This window comes from Mauremys reevesii, linkage group 21 (assembly GCF_016161935.1).
Source record: "Mauremys reevesii isolate NIE-2019 linkage group 21, ASM1616193v1, whole genome shotgun sequence".
Lineage (NCBI taxonomy): Eukaryota > Metazoa > Chordata > Testudines > Geoemydidae > Mauremys > Mauremys reevesii.
This window is the reverse complement of record NC_052643.1, coordinates 8,120,823-8,141,283: the sequence shown is the minus strand read 5'-3', so window position 1 is coordinate 8,141,283 and position 20,461 is coordinate 8,120,823. Positions and strand designations below refer to the sequence as shown.

General features: G+C 37.3%; 1 protein-coding gene across 9 annotated transcripts in view; it reads left to right on the top strand.

Moving 5' to 3' along the window:
* The window catches only part of VPS13D (vacuolar protein sorting 13 homolog D), a 182,156-nt gene that overhangs the window by 56,259 nt on the left and 105,436 nt on the right, over positions 1-20,461 (top strand). For 7 of the 9 annotated variants that reach the window (XM_039508774.1, XM_039508778.1, XM_039508782.1 and 4 more), the window contains 10 exons: positions 1,092-1,181; positions 2,248-2,388; positions 3,855-3,974; positions 5,739-5,813; positions 9,120-9,225; positions 9,740-9,892; positions 10,565-10,700; positions 11,820-11,867; positions 16,933-17,083; positions 18,607-18,817. In XM_039508774.1, coding sequence (XP_039364708.1) covers positions 1,092-1,181; positions 2,248-2,388; positions 3,855-3,974; positions 5,739-5,813; positions 9,120-9,225; positions 9,740-9,892; positions 10,565-10,700; positions 11,820-11,867; positions 16,933-17,083; positions 18,607-18,817 — 1,231 coding nt within the window. The remainder of the gene's footprint in view (positions 1-1,091; positions 1,182-2,247; positions 2,389-3,854; positions 3,975-5,738; positions 5,814-9,119; positions 9,226-9,739; positions 9,893-10,564; positions 10,701-11,819; positions 11,868-16,932; positions 17,084-18,606; positions 18,818-20,461) is intronic. The other 2 variants (XM_039508780.1, XM_039508781.1) reach the window with 1 other exon arrangement.

Below are 20,461 nucleotides of genomic sequence, written 5' to 3'. Positions count from 1 at the left end.
GCTCGTAACATTTACTTTTTTTTTTTTTTTGATCGCTGGTCCAGGACAAAGCTTGGGAAGTTTATTGGTCCTGGTGGTATTTGTACTAGTCTCTTGGAGTGTTTCTGTCTAGCTCTTGGACCTCAAAATTCTATCATGCTGACTACATTTTGCTGTTTCCCCCACCTCAGTTGCAACAGGATTCCAGCACCAACTATCTCACAGGTTGCTAAAGAGAGAGATGAATGGTTTACGCTACTTTAAATCTTGTATTCCTAGATACTTGCAGATAGTGTTTAGTAATGGTGTTTAGTTTTAATAGCTATCAAGATACCAGCTGCTAACTTCATGTTAACTGAAATGTGAAGCAAAAAGATGGTAATCAGATGTACACTATTTTTTAAAAACTAGGATTGTTTTTTTGGGCAATTTGTGAATGCTACCAATCGGTGCACTTTCACAGTTTACCAGTTGTATGCGGCATTTATTTCTTGTCTTGTTAATTCTCAAGATACTAAACTTTAGGACCATCCGTTAAGCCCTCAGAGTTAGCTGTGCTGTTTGGCATTGATTCGGAACCTGTGTTACAATACTGTAGTGGGTTTTGTTTTGGTGCCTTCTGCCATATTATATTTGGAGAAGTGACCATTGTACTTTTTGTTTAATCTGACCAAAAAAAAAAATTGCCAATCTGTGAAAATTTGAGGAGTCTCTTAATAATATTCAGCGGAGCAGCCTGCTGTGTTAGAGTAGATTAAATATATCTGAGAAACTATGACAATCATGAGGGTTTCATTCTGGTACTGAGATGGAAGGCGGTGGTGTTAGAGGCAGATTACAAGCTGTAGGGCTGGGACTGTGTCCACCTCAGTTTGTACAGCACCTAGCACAATAGGGCCCCTGTCCTGATGTGGGTCCTTAGGTGCGGTAACACTATAATCCTTAATTATCTGTACATCACATTGTTTGATTTAAAGAAAATTGTCAAGTGTGTTGCTTTATTTGTACTGTTTAGTATTTTTTATAAAATTCTCCATCGCTTAAGGCAACTTTAAATTAAGGACTTAGTCATATTTTTTCTTGTATTAGTACAATATTTACTTTTGTTACAGGTTTGAATTTTCTCCAACATGTGAGAGCCAGCCCTGAAGGCTATGCTCATTTTACACTCTCTGGAGACTACTATAACCGTGAGCTTTCGGGTAAATATAAAATGCATACATTGTTGTAGGAGTTGGAAAGCGGTCTTGTATGCTTTAGCAGTCTGGAGTTCACTCAACATAAATTTTACGGAAGGGGTGGGGGGTGGGCTGCTGTGTCAGCAAGTTGTCTGCCAATGGAACAAAGGGGTTTCCTTAAATACACCATGATGAAAAAGAAATTTATAGACACACTGTCAACATTAAAATCAAATATTTTTTTAAAATCCTTACTTGTATTATTAATCACATTTCTTGTTATTTTATACTCACTTTCCTTTTTGGTATTTCATTCTCTTGTTCCAGCCTGCTTAACCTTTCTTATAATACAAGAACTGTAAAAACATCCAATTAAATTTTAAATCTAACATATTTAGAGCTGATAAAAGGCAAATAGGATTAGACCTTTATATGGACAATGAGAACATCACAATTCCTTTAGATATGATTTTTGAAAAAGTGTACAACTCTCATAGCTCAGGGTCTAAATCAAACACTAAGCGAGGGAGGAACAACTACATTTTATGCTAGTTCACAATGTTTCTACAATTTTAATATAAAAAACTCCAGGATTATTAAGTGTTGACAATGAAGACATCTTCAGGAATAATCTGTCAATGATGAAGTAATTAGCTACACTAGCTAGACTGAATGAGTAATTTCTTTCCTGGTTTTGGGATGTGTTTCATGATATCATGTAGTAGACATCAGTTCACAGCCAAATTCTCTGCAATTGTGTGAAATTCTGCTTATTTATACAAGGAGAGAATTTGGTACTCAGTCATACCACTAATTAGTATTCATTTGAGGCTCTAGTTTCTTCTAAAACCTGCCATAACTAGATAAGAATATCAGGGTATATTTGGCATGGTTCCTATTTGAACAACTTCATATGATCTGGTAATTTGCTTGACCGTTGAATATAAAAGTTAATCTTGAACAGTGTTTGAAAGTAGGGGGCCTTTTCACCATGGTTTGTCTTTACTGAACACTTATGTATGTAAACAGCTTTCCAACATGAACTTAAGATGTTTGTCTAATGGAGGTAATATTTCCTGTGTTCTCTCAGGCTGGGAGCCGTTTATTGAGCCGTGGCCGTGCTCGGTATCCTGGCAACAACAGGCAGCCAGCCGCCTCCACCCTTCCCGTCTGAAGCTGGAAGCAAAGGCTAAACATCGTCTGGATATCAATATTACCTCTGTGTTAACTGGTGTGTATGAGAACACTCGTAGAATATTATCCAGTATAGCACAGGATACTGACATTAGACATTAACTGAGTCCCATCAGTGTCCCCTGACATAAGCCTTGGTATAAGTTTCTTTAGATTCTTCAGGCAGTTGTTGTAGGCAAGTGCTGGTTCAGACATTCTATATTTTATCAGAGTTGGTAAAAGTGTGAAGAATTTAACTATATCTTTTACAGCGTAGTAGGCATTCTTATTTTGGTCATCTGAATTATCTCAATTCAGATGCTAGCAGTAATTTATCTTTAATGAAAAGCAGGCTTTCATTAAAAACTTCCCACATTTCAAGAATTTAAAAATATTTTAGTATGCTTATCAATTTTCAGCAAGCTGATATATAATGACTACTCATTTAGTACAGTAATGATATGTATCAATATTGCTATGGGAAGACTGAGTCACAAAGATCCCACTTTTGATTCCACTTTAAAATCTCACAGTGACTCTTGGCTTATGTAATAAAAAGTGCCCCATTTCACCGTCACCTGACACTTGAAATATGGGTTCTCCTAGCCAAACAGAATGTTTGTCTTAGTCTTTTTCTGCATCGATAGTGGAGAGGTGGCTATTATACACATTTCCTGTTCTGATCGAAGTTCCAGGTATCCATGGTACAGCAGTACAAGAGTAAACTACAAAGAACAAAACCTCAACAGTTTGCATTTAGCTGTCCTTATTCATGAGTTTATTGAGCCAGCTAAGGATCTTTGGTTTACTCTACGCTTGATTGCAATGAAGAAGGCGGCTTATTGTCTCCTTCAAATGCCACCTCAGGGATTCAAGTATTTCTTAAATTGTCCTGCTCCAAGTGGTGCTGGCAGAGCAGAGGGAGCCAACGTGGGAGCTGGGGTGGAGGAGTGGAATCATCTTAGTCCACACTTTCTTTTTCTCTGGGCACTCTATTAAAACTTGTGAGTGCCAGCAAACTGATTAATGTCACTTTGATTATTCTTTCCTGGGCATGTTTATATAATATGAAAGAGTGGCATAATCTTGTGTGGTACTTTCAAAACCATTACAAACTGTGTCTGAAGCTGATGTAGTAAATAAGATGAATTTCCCCTTTAAATTGTGATATTACCCCCCAAGAACATTTTAAGAAAATAAATGGTAGGAGTGTTATCAAAGTATCACAACAACAATTATAGGAAGATAATATAAATAAGCTCAGTACATGAGTGTAGCTGAGGGTGGTTGTTTTGAGCAAACTGCTGTGACTTGAAATTAACCTATAAAAGTGGCCTAGTGCAACTAGCAGCTAAAATAACTTTGAGATAAATTATGAGTCACTTAAATATGGAAGAGTAATTTTAGTCCTATGACTTTAACATCCATTTCATGTAGTTAGCTGGTACTTTATTCAACTGTCATCTCTACTGACATTTAGTATTTGTCCTTATTCTTACGAGCTTTTTGTTTATATCCCTCTAGAACAGTACACGAGTACCAAGCAGTCATGGATGGCAGATTACTGTAAACAGGAGAAAGTGGAGACAGTCAAATCAGAGGATTGGATGGGATCTTCTGTGGACCCACCATCCTTCGGACAGAGTATGACTTTCGTTAATCATGTATTTCTTTATCTGGAAGTCCTGACATATGCAACCGTTTCACTCATAACATTGCAAGTTGAAAGTTTGGTATTTATCAGCACACAGTGCATTTTAAGGAATTCAGGAAGTCTGTTGTACTGCAATAATCCCTCTAAGAGCATTTTCTGTTTTAGGATGCTTGGCTTTGAATTAAGAATATACACTGCTAATTGTACATCCTTATATCTGTCAGATGCTCTCAGTGAATGGCAAACTATCTTATAACACTATCATATAAAAGAACAAATAAGCTGAGTATAATGGTGGTAGTACATTCAACCCTGGAGAGGTTTTGTGCCTCATGTTGCTCAGTGCTCTTTTGCTTGCTATGGGGTAGTGTTAATGATCTCCAAAATAAGATCACTTCAGTCTTCTTTGTACCAAGGCTTATTTCTCTGAGGCCATTGAGAACTGGAGAACTCTTTGCTGGACAGCTGACTTGCTTCAAGTTGTCACATGACTTAATGTGATTTTTCTGAAGTTCTAGGAGTCTTAGCAGTTTTTCTAGTTTCTTTGGAGAATTCAGGTATTGTCTTGAGCTTCAGAAATGTCTCCTCCATTCAGTAAACATTTCACTGCCAAATAAAAGCTCTTTACACCTAAAATTTCTCTCCTCCTAGTGCACAAAGTTACTCTGTTCATTTGGCATTTACAGCTAAAAAAGAGAATAGGGAAATAAGAAGAAACAACAAAAAGCATCTATTTTGTATTTTTTTTTGGCTCCTCTTCCATAGCATTATGAGATTATTTTAGGAGTCAGTTTTAAAAAGAAAAACGCTGGTCTGTCCCACTCTCACTGGGCTGCACTAATTCACCTATGAGGTATCTTTTGCCCAATAATACAGAAGATAAGTTCCCCTCCTCAGTGAACAGACCATAAAGTTTCAGAAAGTTCTGAAATCCTTGGACGATGTCAGTTCTGAGTTGCAGTCCTGCAAGGGAAATGGTTAGTTTGGCAATCCAAATGCCACTTAATTGCTATACAGTCAGCTCCTGCAGAAACATGACTTTTCAAAACAATACTTCTCCTGGTATAATAAAGGAAATACAGGCCTCTTTTGTTTTATTGACATTTTTCTTGGTATGGTAGCAAATTTAATCCTGGGACTTTTTCTGTATCAGTGTCAGCTTTCACAGTGAAACTGTAATAGCAATGGTCTTCCCAGCATGACGAGCCAATGAATTTAATATCCCAGCAGGGTTTGCAGTATTGTTACACTAACTGTAATTTGGCCTGACTGTATTAGTTTTACTTAACAATACGCATTGAACATGAATAATAAAATATCCCCATCAAAGAGAAAATGTGATCCTCATGATCTGTTTTTTGGTTTTTTTTTAAAATCAGTTGAGAAATAAACATTGAAGCTTTCCCTGATTTAATTCCATGTCTCTCAGATCAGCCAGGAGATATTAAGGTTAACCAGTTTGACAACTGAATTTGAATGAAACTATATTAAATCTGGCTAAACATTTTGCTTGGAATATTCACCTTAATTCTAAGAGAGCATTGCATGTGGATGTTCTTGACTTGCTCTTCTCCCCCATGTGGCAGTTGGAACTTTTTTCCAGAAGGAATAGAAATAGATAGTGCCCATTTACTGATTGCATGATGCCAACAGTCTGTGTGACTCTCCTTATACTTGTATGCATAATAGAGAAGCATCTGCCTGTATATCTGCATTTTTCCTTACCTGCTAACTTTGTCTTTCCTGTCTGCCAGGCCTTCCCCTTGTCTACCTTAGAACTAGGAGTACAGCCAGTCTGACTAACCTAGAACATCAGATCTATACTAGAGGTACCGTACTTCAGAGAGAGAGCGAATGCTTTGTTTTTTCTAAGAAATGTCTTGTTCAACAAATACTGCACTGTATAAGTGACTTGCCTATAAATCAAGCCTCTAATTCCTATATATAAAAGGTAACAAGTACCATATATATGAGTTGTTCATCCCTGTCATACACCCTGTCTATCTCTCCGTGTATTTTCTGGGTCTGTCGGCAGGGAGGAAAGTTGAGCAGCTATCTCCTTGAGGGAATGAAAGCGTAATCATATCCTGCTCTGAGTCCATTTCCTAGGCAATAGGGTAGAAGTTTGGTAGAAATTCCTCAGTATATAGACAAGTGCTGTAAATACTTACTTAAATGCCAGGCTCTGATAATCTGTTGAATACCCCTGCTGTATTCAGTGTATTAAAAATTAGGATTATTTGAAAAACACATTTATCTGTTTTCAATGAGCATCAGAAAGTAAAACATTTTAAATAAATGAAATGTTAATTTATGTGCTGTATGTTTAACTTCTACTGTCTTTTTAACAAAGTTTTCCTATTTAAAATAACAGGTTATTTTCAATTTGAGTCATTATGGGAAAGTAAATAACAAGTTTGACACAAGTCATTTCCCATGTAAAAAGGTTAACAAATGGTTGGGGGGAAAGCCTGAAGTAAACTACATTTGAAGTCTTTTTATATCACTCTTCATAAATGTTTTACTCTTGGTGCACAGATAATTCATATATTTTAAACTTGGTTTTGATTCTAAGAGCTATATGCGGATTTAATTTTCTGAGGAGTAATGTATTTTGCTTAGACCCCTTAATGAGTTTTTGTACTAAAATAATACACACAGAGATACATTCAGAATATTATGTGTAAAAGTAAAAACCTTGCCTAAGTAAGAAGTCCTGTGTTCATCCAAAATTTGATTACTGGAAGGCTAAATTACAATATTTTACACTTTTACAATTGACTTTAATGAGAGTTGAAACAAAAGAAAATAACTTGTACAAAAAAATCCTTCTTAGTTCTTATTTCTTATATTTTTGAATCAGCAGTTTGAGAAGCTGCAATCTGTACAGCATGTTTTATTTCGAAAATCATCATACCATAAAATTGACACAATCCAAAAAATTCTTTTGTAATTGCTCTTGAAAATATAAATCAACAATTGATTAAGAGCCAGATTAAAAGTGGTTTTTTTTTTCTGCTCTGTAATCCTATATAACTGGAGGCAGCTATATGTTACTAAATCTAGCCCATTGTCAGAAAGATTATTGTGAATCTGTTAGTGGCAGAAGACAAAATTTTGATCTGGAAGAACTTAATCTTCCTGTTTTTGAAATTACTAGAAATGTTGCCATCAATTTCAGTGGAATCACTATTAAGTTGTAACTAATCTTGTTTAGAATATAGACATCCTTTTTCATTCACTGTTGAATCTGATGTTCAGTAACATATTAAAGAATGGACTTTTTTGGCAACTTGTCGGTATGTGTATGAAGAAAGACATATTAAGATGTCGTATTATGTTTTGTAGACCTAGACTGCTGTACAGTTTTTACTGTTAATAGGCACTCCTGACCACTTCGTTCAGAAGCTTCATAATTATTCCTTAACTTTGCACTTTTTAAGTGCTTTTACTGCTAATTCTACGTACTTTCAAAATTTATATTGCCATAAGAACATATAAAAGTGTCAAAATAAATAAGATAATGAACATGTATTTTATTTGTGTGAGTAAGCAGTTGAACAAACTATGCAAGGCTAAACCCTTGGCAGCGATTGTATATATGTGTTATCCACTAATAAATTCCTGTATTTCGTGGGACAGATTCTCAGTAGCTATAAATTGTCATAGCTTCATTAAAGTCATAGGAGCTATGACAACTTACACCTGCTGAGTCTGCCCCAGTAGATATAGAAAACTAGAGACCTGCTTCCTGCTGAACTCAGTAACTACTGCCTGTATGTCGTGGTGGGAGTAGAAATCCTCAGAATATGAGAAATACTGAATTATGGAAGTACCTTTATTTATATGGATTTTCATCTTAAAATAAAGGCAATGATTAAGCATGAGAAACAATAATTTATATTTGAAAATAGATAAATGATTGTCAATTATTATAATATTTAATTTCTGTGCTGCCTTTTCATGAATCCCATTCACCGCCGGAGGGCAGTGAAAGGCAATAGTTAAAATATTGTGCTCTTTTTCTGACTTTCAGAAAAATGTATGCTGAGCAATATATTAGGCTTCATTCCTTTATATTTTTTTAAAATCATTTTGTTCTAGTGATGTTTTCCTAATGATTAAATCTAGTGAGCAGCCACTTTTTTTTTTTTTTTTTAAAGAAAAGTTGACCATTTGTTTTTGTCAGTCAGAACCAATATCCCGTTAGGACAATAGCCTTAGTTGACAGAATGCAATGTAATAAGAAATAGCAGGGTAGTATCTGCTCTTGTTAATAAAACAGTCTTAACATACACACTCTTTATTACATGAAAAAGGTCAGCTATGATAGATGAACTTCATTATTCAAAGTTTGTGTAGCGTTTTGTTCTACATTTTAACAGTTCTAGTCTTTTCTTTGGATGCATTCAGGTTGATTTTGTTTTTGTTTACTTTATGATCTAAAATGACCTTAAGCTGTACAGACAACAAATTTCTGCCTTGCTGTCATTGTTAATGATTAAAAATAACTTTTAAGTGGATACTGGATGGCCCAGTGATCAGTAGTGAGTAATGCAGAGCTTTTCTTCTTTAGTTGATGGCTTAAATCCAACCCAGGTTAGTAGTAACTGTATGTGGTTACCATCTCATGAGTGTTTGGGCATATATGAAATGTGTTGGAGATCTCAGTCCAGTTCCTAGTTGGACAGCTGTCAACATCATAATCACCGCCACTGTGGAGATGCTTGTTTGCCAGGCTTGGTAGAGGCACCAAGAATGAATGAACACGGCGAATGAACTGACTTTTCATTCCTAATGGGAGAGCCTCTGATCTGGGGGTGATGCAGATTGGTGAGACTGTGCGGAGAAAGCTTCCTTTGCTCACTGTATACCTGTTCTGTGAATATAGGACTTCAGTTTTCAGTGATGACAGTTTGACACAAGGGGGGTGTGTGTGTGTGTGTGTGTGTAAAAATGCTTTTATATTTCTATTATGCTATATATTTCTACTTTTTTCTCTTTCACTTTGTTCCAGTTTTGGTTCTCTAGACTTTCTGATTTATTATAACTGTGAAATCTCCACCAAGTTTTGTCAGTACCTAACATGTTTCTGTGAGATACATTTAATAAAGCCCTCTTTTATTCTTTTATAGCTGAAATGAAGACCCCAAAACGCAGACAGCCCTTTGTACCATTTGCATTGCGGAATCACACCGGATGCACTCTATGGTTTGCTACCCTAACTACTACCCCTACCCGGTAAAGAACTGTTATGGTATCATTGTAACAATATTTGTCATGCCTTTCTGTGACGCAGGTGCTGTGGGAAAGGATAAGAAAGTAGATTTGTTTTCTGTTGATGTATCTTGCCCTTTCTGGCAACTTTTTTTTTTTTAATTATTCAATTTTTTTTAAAATAAAGCCAAGAGAAAGCATAGTGACATTTGCAATAAATTAAAAAAAAAAGTCACTTTCATTCATATTGGATCTAAATTTTTTAACACAAGCTAAAATCTCTAATCATGATGACCCTTTAATCACTTTGAAGCATTCCCAAAGTTGCCAGTACAATGTTTGATTTTCTTTTTAAACCTTTTAAAGACCATCTCCGATAGACAGTTCTTTTTTTTTGCAGAGCTCTTAGTTTTCTCTCATAAGACAGGTTTTACCATATTGTGATGCTAAGTTGCCTTTTTGTTCAGGAATATGTACAAATTAAGAACAACTACTTTTATACCACAGAAGTTTTAGTCTGGTGTTATTCTGATTACAGTGCAGCGCTATCTCACAGTGGGAGTCCAGGTGTCGTCCCTGAGGAAAATGGAACATTTCTTGATGATGCACACAATGTCAGTGAGTGGCGAGAAGTTCTCACTAGTGAGGAGATTCCATTCGAATTTGAAGCCAGAGGGAAACTAAGACACAGGTGAAGGAGAAAACCATCAGTTTTCCTTTGGAATTTATTCACACATTGACAGGAACACACATTTATATACCCATTCACGGGAATATACTTTTTGGAATGCTGTCCAGTAGATTTTTTTTTAATATTTGGCAATTTCTTAATCTTTCCTTAATTTTTACATACTTGAAAATATATAATATCTGTGGCTAAATTCTGCCATTAGACAAGCAACCTATTCACATTGATGTCAATGGGAGTTGTGTATAAATGATTTTTCTCATTTTAATTTTGTAAAAGTGGTATTTCCTGTATTTCTAGAGAAACTGGTGGGGAAAAAATTGTTGGTTTGCTTAACTGAATGTCTGCACGCTCTGTGAAGAATATGTGTTGGTTAGCAGTTGAATTTAAAACCAGAGGATACTAACAAATATTGAACAAGTTTATTTTTTGTTTTGCATGTAGTGCATACGGGCTATAGTTTTATTTGTATAATTTGTATTAGCTGACCTTGGATAAAAGCACATTTTAAAATCCTTGGAATAGAAAACTGTATTTTTACATTTGAATAGTCAAGAATTAATCTTCTCTTAATACAACAGATAAATCCAGACATATATTGGTTCTAATTATTGTCTTGGCTTTCCTTTGTGAGATGATGCTTTAGTCATAATTTGATTTTATCTGAACTGACAGGCACACACATGACCTAAGAATTCATCAACTGCAAGTGAGAGTAAATGGCTGGGAACAAGTCAGTCCGGTGTCAGTAGACAAAGTTGGAACCTTTTTCCGATATGCAGCACCTGACAAGAACACATCATCTTCTACTGTAAGTTCTGATTCTGTGTATATTTCAATGATATCTTTTCACGAAGTTTACTTTGGTAGTAATCTTCTTTAGAAATAAAATTTTGAAGAGCAGTGACTGTTCACTGATAGGGCATTCTTTCTCTTCAGTCAGCTCAAAATGAGTGTTTAGTGATCTTGGGTCAGTTACCAGCTGACAGTTTTACACATTGCAAAAAATAACCTACATTCGGTAGTCATCAAAGTTAGTCTGTGCTCAACAGAGCATCGAGGCTTAGATTGACAGAAATATTGCATTAGTGAAGGTGTCATGGATCCATTGATTAAAATTATGAATCCCACCAACATTACTCCGATGTCCTGTTCCTCTATTGCAGGCTTATTAGGTCTGCCTTCCATGGTTAATTGATTGGAAATAAACGATCTTGACAATTTTGTGTAATTCTGGGATTGTTGTGTTGGGGTATCGTTGCTTTAACAAAAATCTGTTTTGTGAATGAAAACATTTAATTGGGCCAGCCCACAGGTTTGCATTCGTGGTTGAGCCTAATGACAAAACTCCTGTAGGCATAGGGAGTAGATAATGCAACAGGCTGCAAGTTGCTGAATCCCCAGGGAAATTTAAAGTTGATGGTCTCTTGGCATCAGGCAGGACTTGGCTCTAATTTTATAAAATTATTCAAAGGGCAAATCACTATTCAGCAGGACTTTTGGGTGTGGAGGACCTGTTTAATATTTTCAGTAATCTTGACAGTTGCATATTATAGAAAGCATAGTATCTCAATTGCCTTGCCATATATATATTTAAGATCTGGTTTTGCTTATGTCAGCAAGATGATGTGGTAAAGAACTACTCTGTGGTTGAAATTACTCTGCATATATCTCTAGTACTGACACATGTTCCAGCAACTCCCCTCTCTTCGTTGTTACAGAACAACAGAACTACAAAGTACAGGAAACAATAACATTTTACTTTTTGGAACTAATCTTCCTGACACCTTTCCAGAGCCATGGAGAGCATCAGGAAGACTATGGACTATAGTTTAGCTTTGCTTCTCACAAAGCAATTAGGTACTTTAGAAGGGACATTAGCAGTTTACAGTGTGCTCTGATTGGTAAGTTTTACTTTATTCTTGTCTAGGTTGGGAGCCCCATCAGTAGAACAAATATAATACATCCCCACGTCTATGTGAGTACATTTTTTTCATTGTTCCTTTAGACATGTGTTAAAGTAGAATAATTCTATGAATGGAGTGATTGTTATTCTCTCTTTATAAACAGTTTGACAGACTTGGTACAGATTGTACCCATGCAATGATACTGTGACTTCCACAATCAGATAATTGTTACTCCTGGGGGAATTCTGTTCCAAAAAAATAAAAATTCTGCGCACAATATTTTAAAATTCAGCAAATTTTATTTGTCAGTAAATACAAGTGGAGGCTCCAGCATGGCAATGGGGAGCACAGGCCACTGACTGCATGGAGGTGGGAGGTCACCCTGAAGCCCACCCCCTCCCTCTATTCTTCCCTGGGGACAGGGGCTCGATGGTGAGGCTGCACCCGACCCTGACACAGCACAAGGGCTGAGCCTGCCCCAGAAACACCCGGGGCCCTTCCCCTCTGCACCAAATGTGGGCAGGCAGGCTAAGCCCAGCAGGATCCAAGTATGGAGGAACTTAGTGTGTTTGTAAGGCCCGGCTTGACAAAGCCTTGGCTGGAATGATTTAGTTGGTGTTGGCCCTGCTTTGAGCAGGGGATTGGACTGGATGACCTCCTGAGGTCTATTCCAACCCTAATAATCTAGGATTCTATGATACCCCTGCCCGGTCCCATCCCCTTTCTTTCCCCACTGCCTCTTCCCCCACTCCACCACCCCGACCCCTTTGCCCTGCCCCACCACAGGCACTCACCATTGTACAGAAAACAGGATGGCTCCCAGCACACACAGAAGGGGAGGACAACTGGCACTAGGACCCAAGAGGCAGTGTCCAGCTGCAGAGTCAGCTAGCCTGAGTGGCACCATCTCTCACCCGGACAGCTCTGGCGCATGACCACTCTTGCGGCTTCCTTTGCTTCCCCATCATTTTCTGCAGGGAAGCAAAGATGTCTGTGTGGGACATGAATTCTGTGCGCATGCAGTGACACAGAATTCCCCCAGCAGTACAATGTATTTATTTGACATCTGATTTAATCACTCCTATTTCCTTGAACCTGTTGTATGGTTACTTCCATTCTTCCATTATTTCCTTTGAAAGGAAAGTTGTTATTTTTTGAGGCAGAATGGAAAAAAAATAAGACATCCCCAAGGAATAACAACTTATTTCGTCCTTGCAGGACACCCTTCATAACACCAAAGACGCTTACTCTTCTGTGTGACTTACCTCATTTCATACTAATTTTGCAACAGCATGACACGTTGCTGCTTCTCTATCATCTCAAGCAACACTGGGTGGAACTGATCTGTTTGCACGCTAGATTATTTATAAATAAGCTAATTTCTGAAGAACTAGGGGTTCTACACAGCAATAATAGTTATGTAGTAATTCAGGAGACCAAACAAAACTGTTCATCATTCAAATGGAGAGTCACCAACATCAGCTCTCCCACATACCACGAGTGTGGATAGTTGTTTGTATAACTTTAACTTATGTCCTTTTTCATGCTGATAGAGTCCACTAAACTAGTAAAATTAGCATTTTTGTGGTTAGGGAGCATCTTGAACATCGCTCCGATATTTCAAACAGTTCTCAAGAAACCCAGACAATATACACCTTCGTGTATATGTGAAATGAGTCCAGACTTGGTTGGGAGCTCTTGTCTAGGTTTTCACCTTCTTTGATTCTGGTTTCATATCCTGTTGATCCTGTTCCTTTCAGCCTTCTTCCTCTTTCACTTTCCTTTTTGACCCAGAAATATTCTCCTTTCTTTCAATGCAGATCTCCCCGTGTCCTCTTGTTTGCTGCTTTGTTCTGACTATGCTCAATGCTAACTCATCCTCCAGATGTTTTCGTAAGGATGTGCACTCTCTAGTGCCTTAGGTCATCAGTTACATATTTGTGAGGTGAATATAAAACCCTACCAAATCAGAATGTTAACACTTAACACCACTAGTCATTCTACCTCAGACGTAAATGTTTACATAAGGTGCAAGGCTTTTGGAGAATAAGACTGCAGTAGTTTCCAAGATGACTGAGCACTTGTTAAATGTGACTGTCCAGAACTGTAACTAGTTCGCTCTGGCACTGACTTCGTTAAACGTGGAAGAGGATCTGCAGACTTTCAGGTCAGCTAAGAGAAAAAAAGAATAATGGGAGCATCTGGTAGAGTTTTCTTGGAATAGATTTATAGGCATTGATATGGTACCTGAAAAGGTAGAAGGGATAGGTGAGTGGGTAGTTATTGAAATTTCTGTATGTTTTAATGTGAACCTTTTTGAGAACTGACCACTCATAGAGTTTAAGGTCAGAAGGGACCATCATGATCATCTAGTCTGACCTCTTGCACATTGCAGGCCACAGAACCTCATTCACCCACTCATGTAATAGACCCCTAGCCTCTGGCTAAGTTAGTGAAGTTCTCAAATCGTGATTTAAAGACTTCATGTTACAGAGAATCCACAGTTTACGCTAGTTTAAACTTGCAAGTGACCTGTGCCCCATGCTGCAGAAGAAGGCAAAAACTTCCCAGGGTCTTTGACAATCTGACCTGGGAGAAAATTCCTTCCCGACCCCAAATATGGCGATCAGTTAGACCCTGAGCAGGTGTGCAAGACCCACCAGTTAGACACATGGGAAAGAATTCTCCGAGCCCTCGCCATCTAGTGTCCCATCATCAGCCATTGAAGATATTTGCTGTTAGCAGTCACTGATCGGCTACATGCCATTGTACACAGTCTCATCATATCATCCCCTCCATAAACTTATCAAGCTCAGTCTTGAAGCCAGTTAGGGTTTTTGCCACCACCACTCCCCTTGGAAGGCTGTTCCAGAACTGCCACTAATCACGAAAAGGCGTTACGAAGCATTGCTCTCTGTTTTCTCTGCTCTATTCTTATCTACTTTGACACCCTAATCTGCAGCAAACTAAAAAGGAAAATACATCTTTTCCAAGCTGGCACTGCTTGACATGTTAACCCCTATGCAAAAGAAGCATAAGAAGAAAAGGTTGCTTGCTATGGCACGTCACTCTTTCTCTACCTCTAACCTATTTGTTTGTTTGTTTATTTATTTATGTGTATTGTGGTACCACCTAAAGGCCCCAACCTTGAATTGTTCTAGGTACTGCATACACATAACAAAAAGGTCTCTGACCCACAAGCTTACTGTCTATGTAGAACACTGGTTCTGGGCACATCTTCACACCATAAAACTCTTTTAAAAAACTGATATATTTAGTGCTCACAATTAAGTATGGGGGAAGACTGAGGCATAAGCAAACTGAATGGAAATTCCAGTTCATACATTTACCTGTATATAGAGCCTGATGCAAAACCCGTTGAAATTAGTGGAGATTCTCTATTGCTTTACAATGAGTTTTGGAGCATGTCCTTAATTCCTTTTGAGAATTGTATCCTGTGGGGCTAAAATATGGCATTTTAGGAAAGGAACAGTAAGGCTTCTCCTATATTGCATAAACCTGTGATTTAAATATTACAAAAAGTGTTCAGTATTGTAGTAATAGGAGCTACCGGCAACAGAAGGGAACATTGGTAAAAGCAAGCGCCATAACCACAAAAGACCCACACTGGCCAGATTATCAAAAATCTGCACAAATAGCAGAATGACCAGCTCTATTTTTGATAGAACAGTACTGTCTCCTCAAACACTATCATTGAATGACTCTTGGACAGAGTCACTAATTCCAGGAAAAAGAAGTGTTAGTTTCTCCCTGCCAGAATTTTTGTTTATTATTGAATCAGTTTTAAAACAACAATCCTAAATGATGAAGCTAAGAGATCTTGGCACTGCTCATCTTCTCCTGCTGCTGTTGTCATCCGCAGTGCTGGGAGCGCAAGGTTAAATGCAGAACTATTTGTCTTCCACCTGAACTGGATTCAGAGTTCACCAGAAATATTTAAGAGCAAAACTTGAAGAATTAAATAAAATATACTATAGCATAACATGATAGCAAGATTATATTTGTTAATACTTCTCTTCAGAATCTTTAGAATTCTTCTTTAAGGACATAATATTTTGAAATAGAAAATCTCAAGTAAATTACTAACCCCATAACTAAGGTTAGTATTGTGAGTTGCTTTCATTGGATGGTGAGTTTAGTTGAGGTGTCTCAGTTGTTTTATTTAAAATCTTCTTGTGAACTTTGTACCCAGAACTGGGGCTGTGTTTAAAAAAATAAAATACTTCTGTGTTTTTCCTTATGATCTTAGACTTGCTGAATGTGCTGCTGGCAAGTGTCAGCAAAACTATGTACATTTCATTGTATTATATTTGTGGTTTTTTTACATTGTTTTAATAAAGTTTTTGGCAGTTCAGAATCCTGGACCGACTGTCCGTTCTTTCTCAAATACAAGAACATTGTCAGCATGTTCTGGGCACAGTCTCTTAAAACAATAGTTACTGTAGCAATTTTTCTTTGGGTCCATATACAGTATGGATTTTTTTATGTTCCTGTAGTGTGAAGGGAAAGATGAATTGTTCTAAAGTTTATAATGTCACTAAGGATTTTGTGGTGATGCATTGTGTGTGTATAAACTATTTGTTAATCTAGATATCTGAGGATATTTTTCTGACTGTGTATGCAGAAGGGCAGTGACTGAAAATGAGAATGAACAGAACCTTGATTTATCACAGGCTATTTTGAAATTTTTTGAAAACATGAAACATACTAATAAAAATGTTTAGATAAATAATGCTCTTAACATTCTAGCTCAGGAATGCCCAAGATTCAGCCACTTTCCTGTTTGGTACCATATATGGAGAGTTGCAGTTCATAAAGAGCAATGATTGTAGCAGGCCAAATCTGCTCTTCCTTTCTAGTGGGTTCGTTGTGTTTTTATTTTAATTCCTTTTTTCCTGTAGGTTGACCAGCCCAAATAATGAGCTCGTGTTTATCAAACATGATATAAGCACAAGTAAAAGCTATGAGTATTTTTAAAAAAATATATGAAATGTGTAAATTAGGTGTGGCCCTTGGGTTACTGGCAAGCTGCAGTTACTGCAAAGATTGCGTGTTCCTTTGCTAGATATCATCATTGCATTTTCTTATACCTAAACTTTTAAAATGGCTTTGCAGTTTTCTTCATTGCCTCCGGTTCGTGTGGTATTTGAAGTTACCATGGAAGGTAGCGCTCGGAAGGTGATTACAGTGCGCTCTGCGTTGATTGTGAAAAACAGGCTGGAAACACCAATGGAATTAAGGCTGGATAGCCCTTCAGCTCCTGACAGTAAGTCTCACAATGCTATCGCTACACTGCCCTGCTACATATCGGTGAGGAAAACCTTGCCGTCAGAACCATTTATGATGGCCCCAGTTCTGGTTGTCTCAAAATTTTTCTTGTCCTGTTCTCTAGTAAAAATGAATGTCTAGAAGAGGCCATCAAAAGGTTCAAAGTATAAAAGCACATAAGACTTCCCTAAAAATCTTATGTAGAGATTTTTCCTGTGGATAAAGTATGAAATCTCAAGCAACAACAAGAATTTTGTGTTATGCTATTGTCAAGTTAGTGTGACATTCCTGTCCCCAGCTTCTTTCAAAGCAGAAGAAAGGAATGCTTAAAGTATTGTGCTTTGTTTACTGGTCTTCAGTTTAGAAGAGTCAGACTTCTTTTATTTCTTTGCCTTAAGTCAAAGTTACATAAGCTTGTTTTCAACAATAGATTCTTTACCCAATGTCTAGGATTTTCATCATCTTACTCAAACAGCTTGAGAGCTCTATAAACAAGTGCATTGGAAAGACTTTACAGTATATTTGTGTCGTATGCGAGAGGGCTTGCTTCTTTTTCTTTAACTGCAGCTATGTGACAGTCATCTTTCACCTGAGCAAGGAAAACGCTAGTACTGGCAAAGAAATGAATTCTGTACGTTGGAGTATTTCAGTGCAGATCTGAGGCACTGGGATATAGTGGTCTCACATCCACACTCTTGAACAGTTTTTAACCCAAATTATCTTGTGTATCCACCATAATGGTAGAAGAACCAATTACCCCAATGAAGTTTGATTCCTGGAACCAAAGTTCTGAAAAACACCTGAATTTGTTTTTTCTTGGAGGGGGCGGGGGGACTGAGGAGAAGAGGTAGGGGGGAAGGTGGGAACCTTACAGATTTCAACACTATACTTGTGTTGACAAAAAATAGCCCTAACTCGGGGGGAAATGGTCAACAAGCTAAATTGAAGGAACCAAAGGGAGTTTTAATTTGCTGCTTAGGTGAATTGGAGGAGATGAGGATGTAAGAGGGCCACACCTCCTTAGGAGTCCATGTCTAGAACATGCCACAGATGAGATGAAGTCCTTGTGTTCTCCAACAGTTAGAATTTGGCAGAAGTTTTCGGTCTTTGGCGCTGTGTGCAGACGTAATTAAAGAGTGTGGATCTATTTTGGCAATTTATTTGAACTCTAGTAATAGATGAGCAACTTTTCTTTCCACACCTACTTAAAATGGTACTTTTAACCAAGGCAACCAGAGAAACAAAGTTAGAACTCCAGCTAATTTTTTAATCCATTCCCAATAAATTGGGAATCAGCCCACTGGTTCTATAAGCAGGACTTTCTTGCTGTTTCATTCAATATTAGGGGCACTTTAAACAACAGTTTGGCATTTGGACTGGATGAACTACGTATAATGGGAAATGTACTGCTTCTTTCATTAAAAGCGTTGTCCAAAGTTTATAACTGAAGAAATTATTTATAGTTTGACCAAAGGATGCAACCTGAAGCATGTGGTTTTTTTCTTTCTGATTTGGTTGCAGAACCTGTACTGCTTCCAGCAGTAATGCCAGGGGATTCCTTTGCTATTCCATTACATCTTACATCTTGGCGATTGCAGGCCAGGCCAAAAGGAATGGGAGTCTTTTTCTGTAAGACTCCCATTCATTGGACTAATGTGCAGAAGGCAGCAGAGGTATGTAGCAGCAAACGAGAGTGTCATTCGATGGAGTCTGAAAACAGCCGATTTTTCAGGTAATTATGACCTAATAAGGGTAAATATTTTGTTATAACTTACCAGTTATTGATAGGTGAATTAATGTGAAAGTAAGTAGTACTAGAGAAAGCTAAAGTGGAATGGGAAAGAGGTTGTTCAGAGATAAATCTTTGTAGAGTTTTGTTTTTGTTTGACACCTTAAGTATAATATGAGGTGTTTAAGTATGACAACACTGTAATTACACAAGGAAGATTAGATGGGATACGAGGTCATATCCATCAGGGTATTTAAAAATAGAAAATGGGCCCTGCTATGATGGCTGGAAGGAAGAACATTATGTCTCCATCCCAATCCCACAAGCTGTGGCTGGATGTACAAGGGTAGGGAACCACAAATCACTCTCCCAACTTCCTTTGATAAACAGCCACTACAGGGGCAGGAAGCAGAAATTGGCAGTAGCTTGGCTGTGACACTTTGTTCTTTGCTGAAATCAGAAATGTACAGAATCTTCTTAGGAACCAGAAAACAGTTAGTAAAGCATTAGAGGCTTTTAAAAAGTTTCTGTCATAAAACGAAAATGGTTCTTATACCCATTCTTGACCATACCTATAGCAAAAGTGTAAAATTACAAAACAACCACTCTATTAACCTTTAATGTAATAAAATCAAATAATAGAAATTAGAGATGGGAATTAGGTTACCTCGTCTGTCTTTCTGCCAATGCAGGATTGTTGTTTACGGTCCGAGTGCATTGTCCAAAATATTAAGTACTCTGTTTTAATCCCCATAATGTCAACACATAATGAACACTACATGGTATCTCATAATTCCTTAGTTTGATACAGATATGGATGCCATCAACTTGTCTGGCCTTTCCCAGACCCAAAGAAGAGCTCTGTGTGGCTCTCTCATAACATCAGAAGTTGGTCCACTAAAAGATACTATATCACCCACCTTGTCTCTTGAGCCTTTATATATGACATTCTTAAAAAGAGTTGAGGGAAATGACCTTTGCTTAGTGAATAGTTATTTCATAAAGCCAACACTTTATAGTTCAGATTTTAAAAATATATATGCTGTTTTGAAGTCATTTCTGTAGGATGCTAAACAATTTTTATAAGATGAACATGTTACCTGAAGTGTTGTTGTTTTACTACTACATTTGATTGTCTAATTTAAATCCCAAAAGACGGTATTGTCTAGTGGTTAGAGCAGGGAGGACCAAAAAATCCCCAAAATACAGTTGCATTATAGAATGTAATTTTAATTTATTTTGGCAAGTATATTTTGTAAAAGTAAAAGTTTTTAGTATTCTGAGACCACTTTGCTATTAAGTATGTGTTAAGATGTGCAATAGGACTTTTTTGTGGGGATAATCAGTCTGTAGATTAAGGAAGATTCTACTATAATTATGTGCGGTAGTTCACAGACTTGTTATGAGGTGTAATTGTTTGTTAACTGTGTTGAGAGTATCAGATGAGTCAATATAAGTGCAAAATATTTGGAGTATTTGACAATTAAGTTTAAAATGTTTATTATGGAGAATTAATTCTAAATGCTGTTCGGGTTTTGAATCATGTAAATTGCACTGTGGCGCGAGATTCAATCTAGTGCTTGCGAAGCCAAAGTACAACTATTCCATTCAGTCCATTGCTCTTTTTTCACACGCATCTGTCTTTCT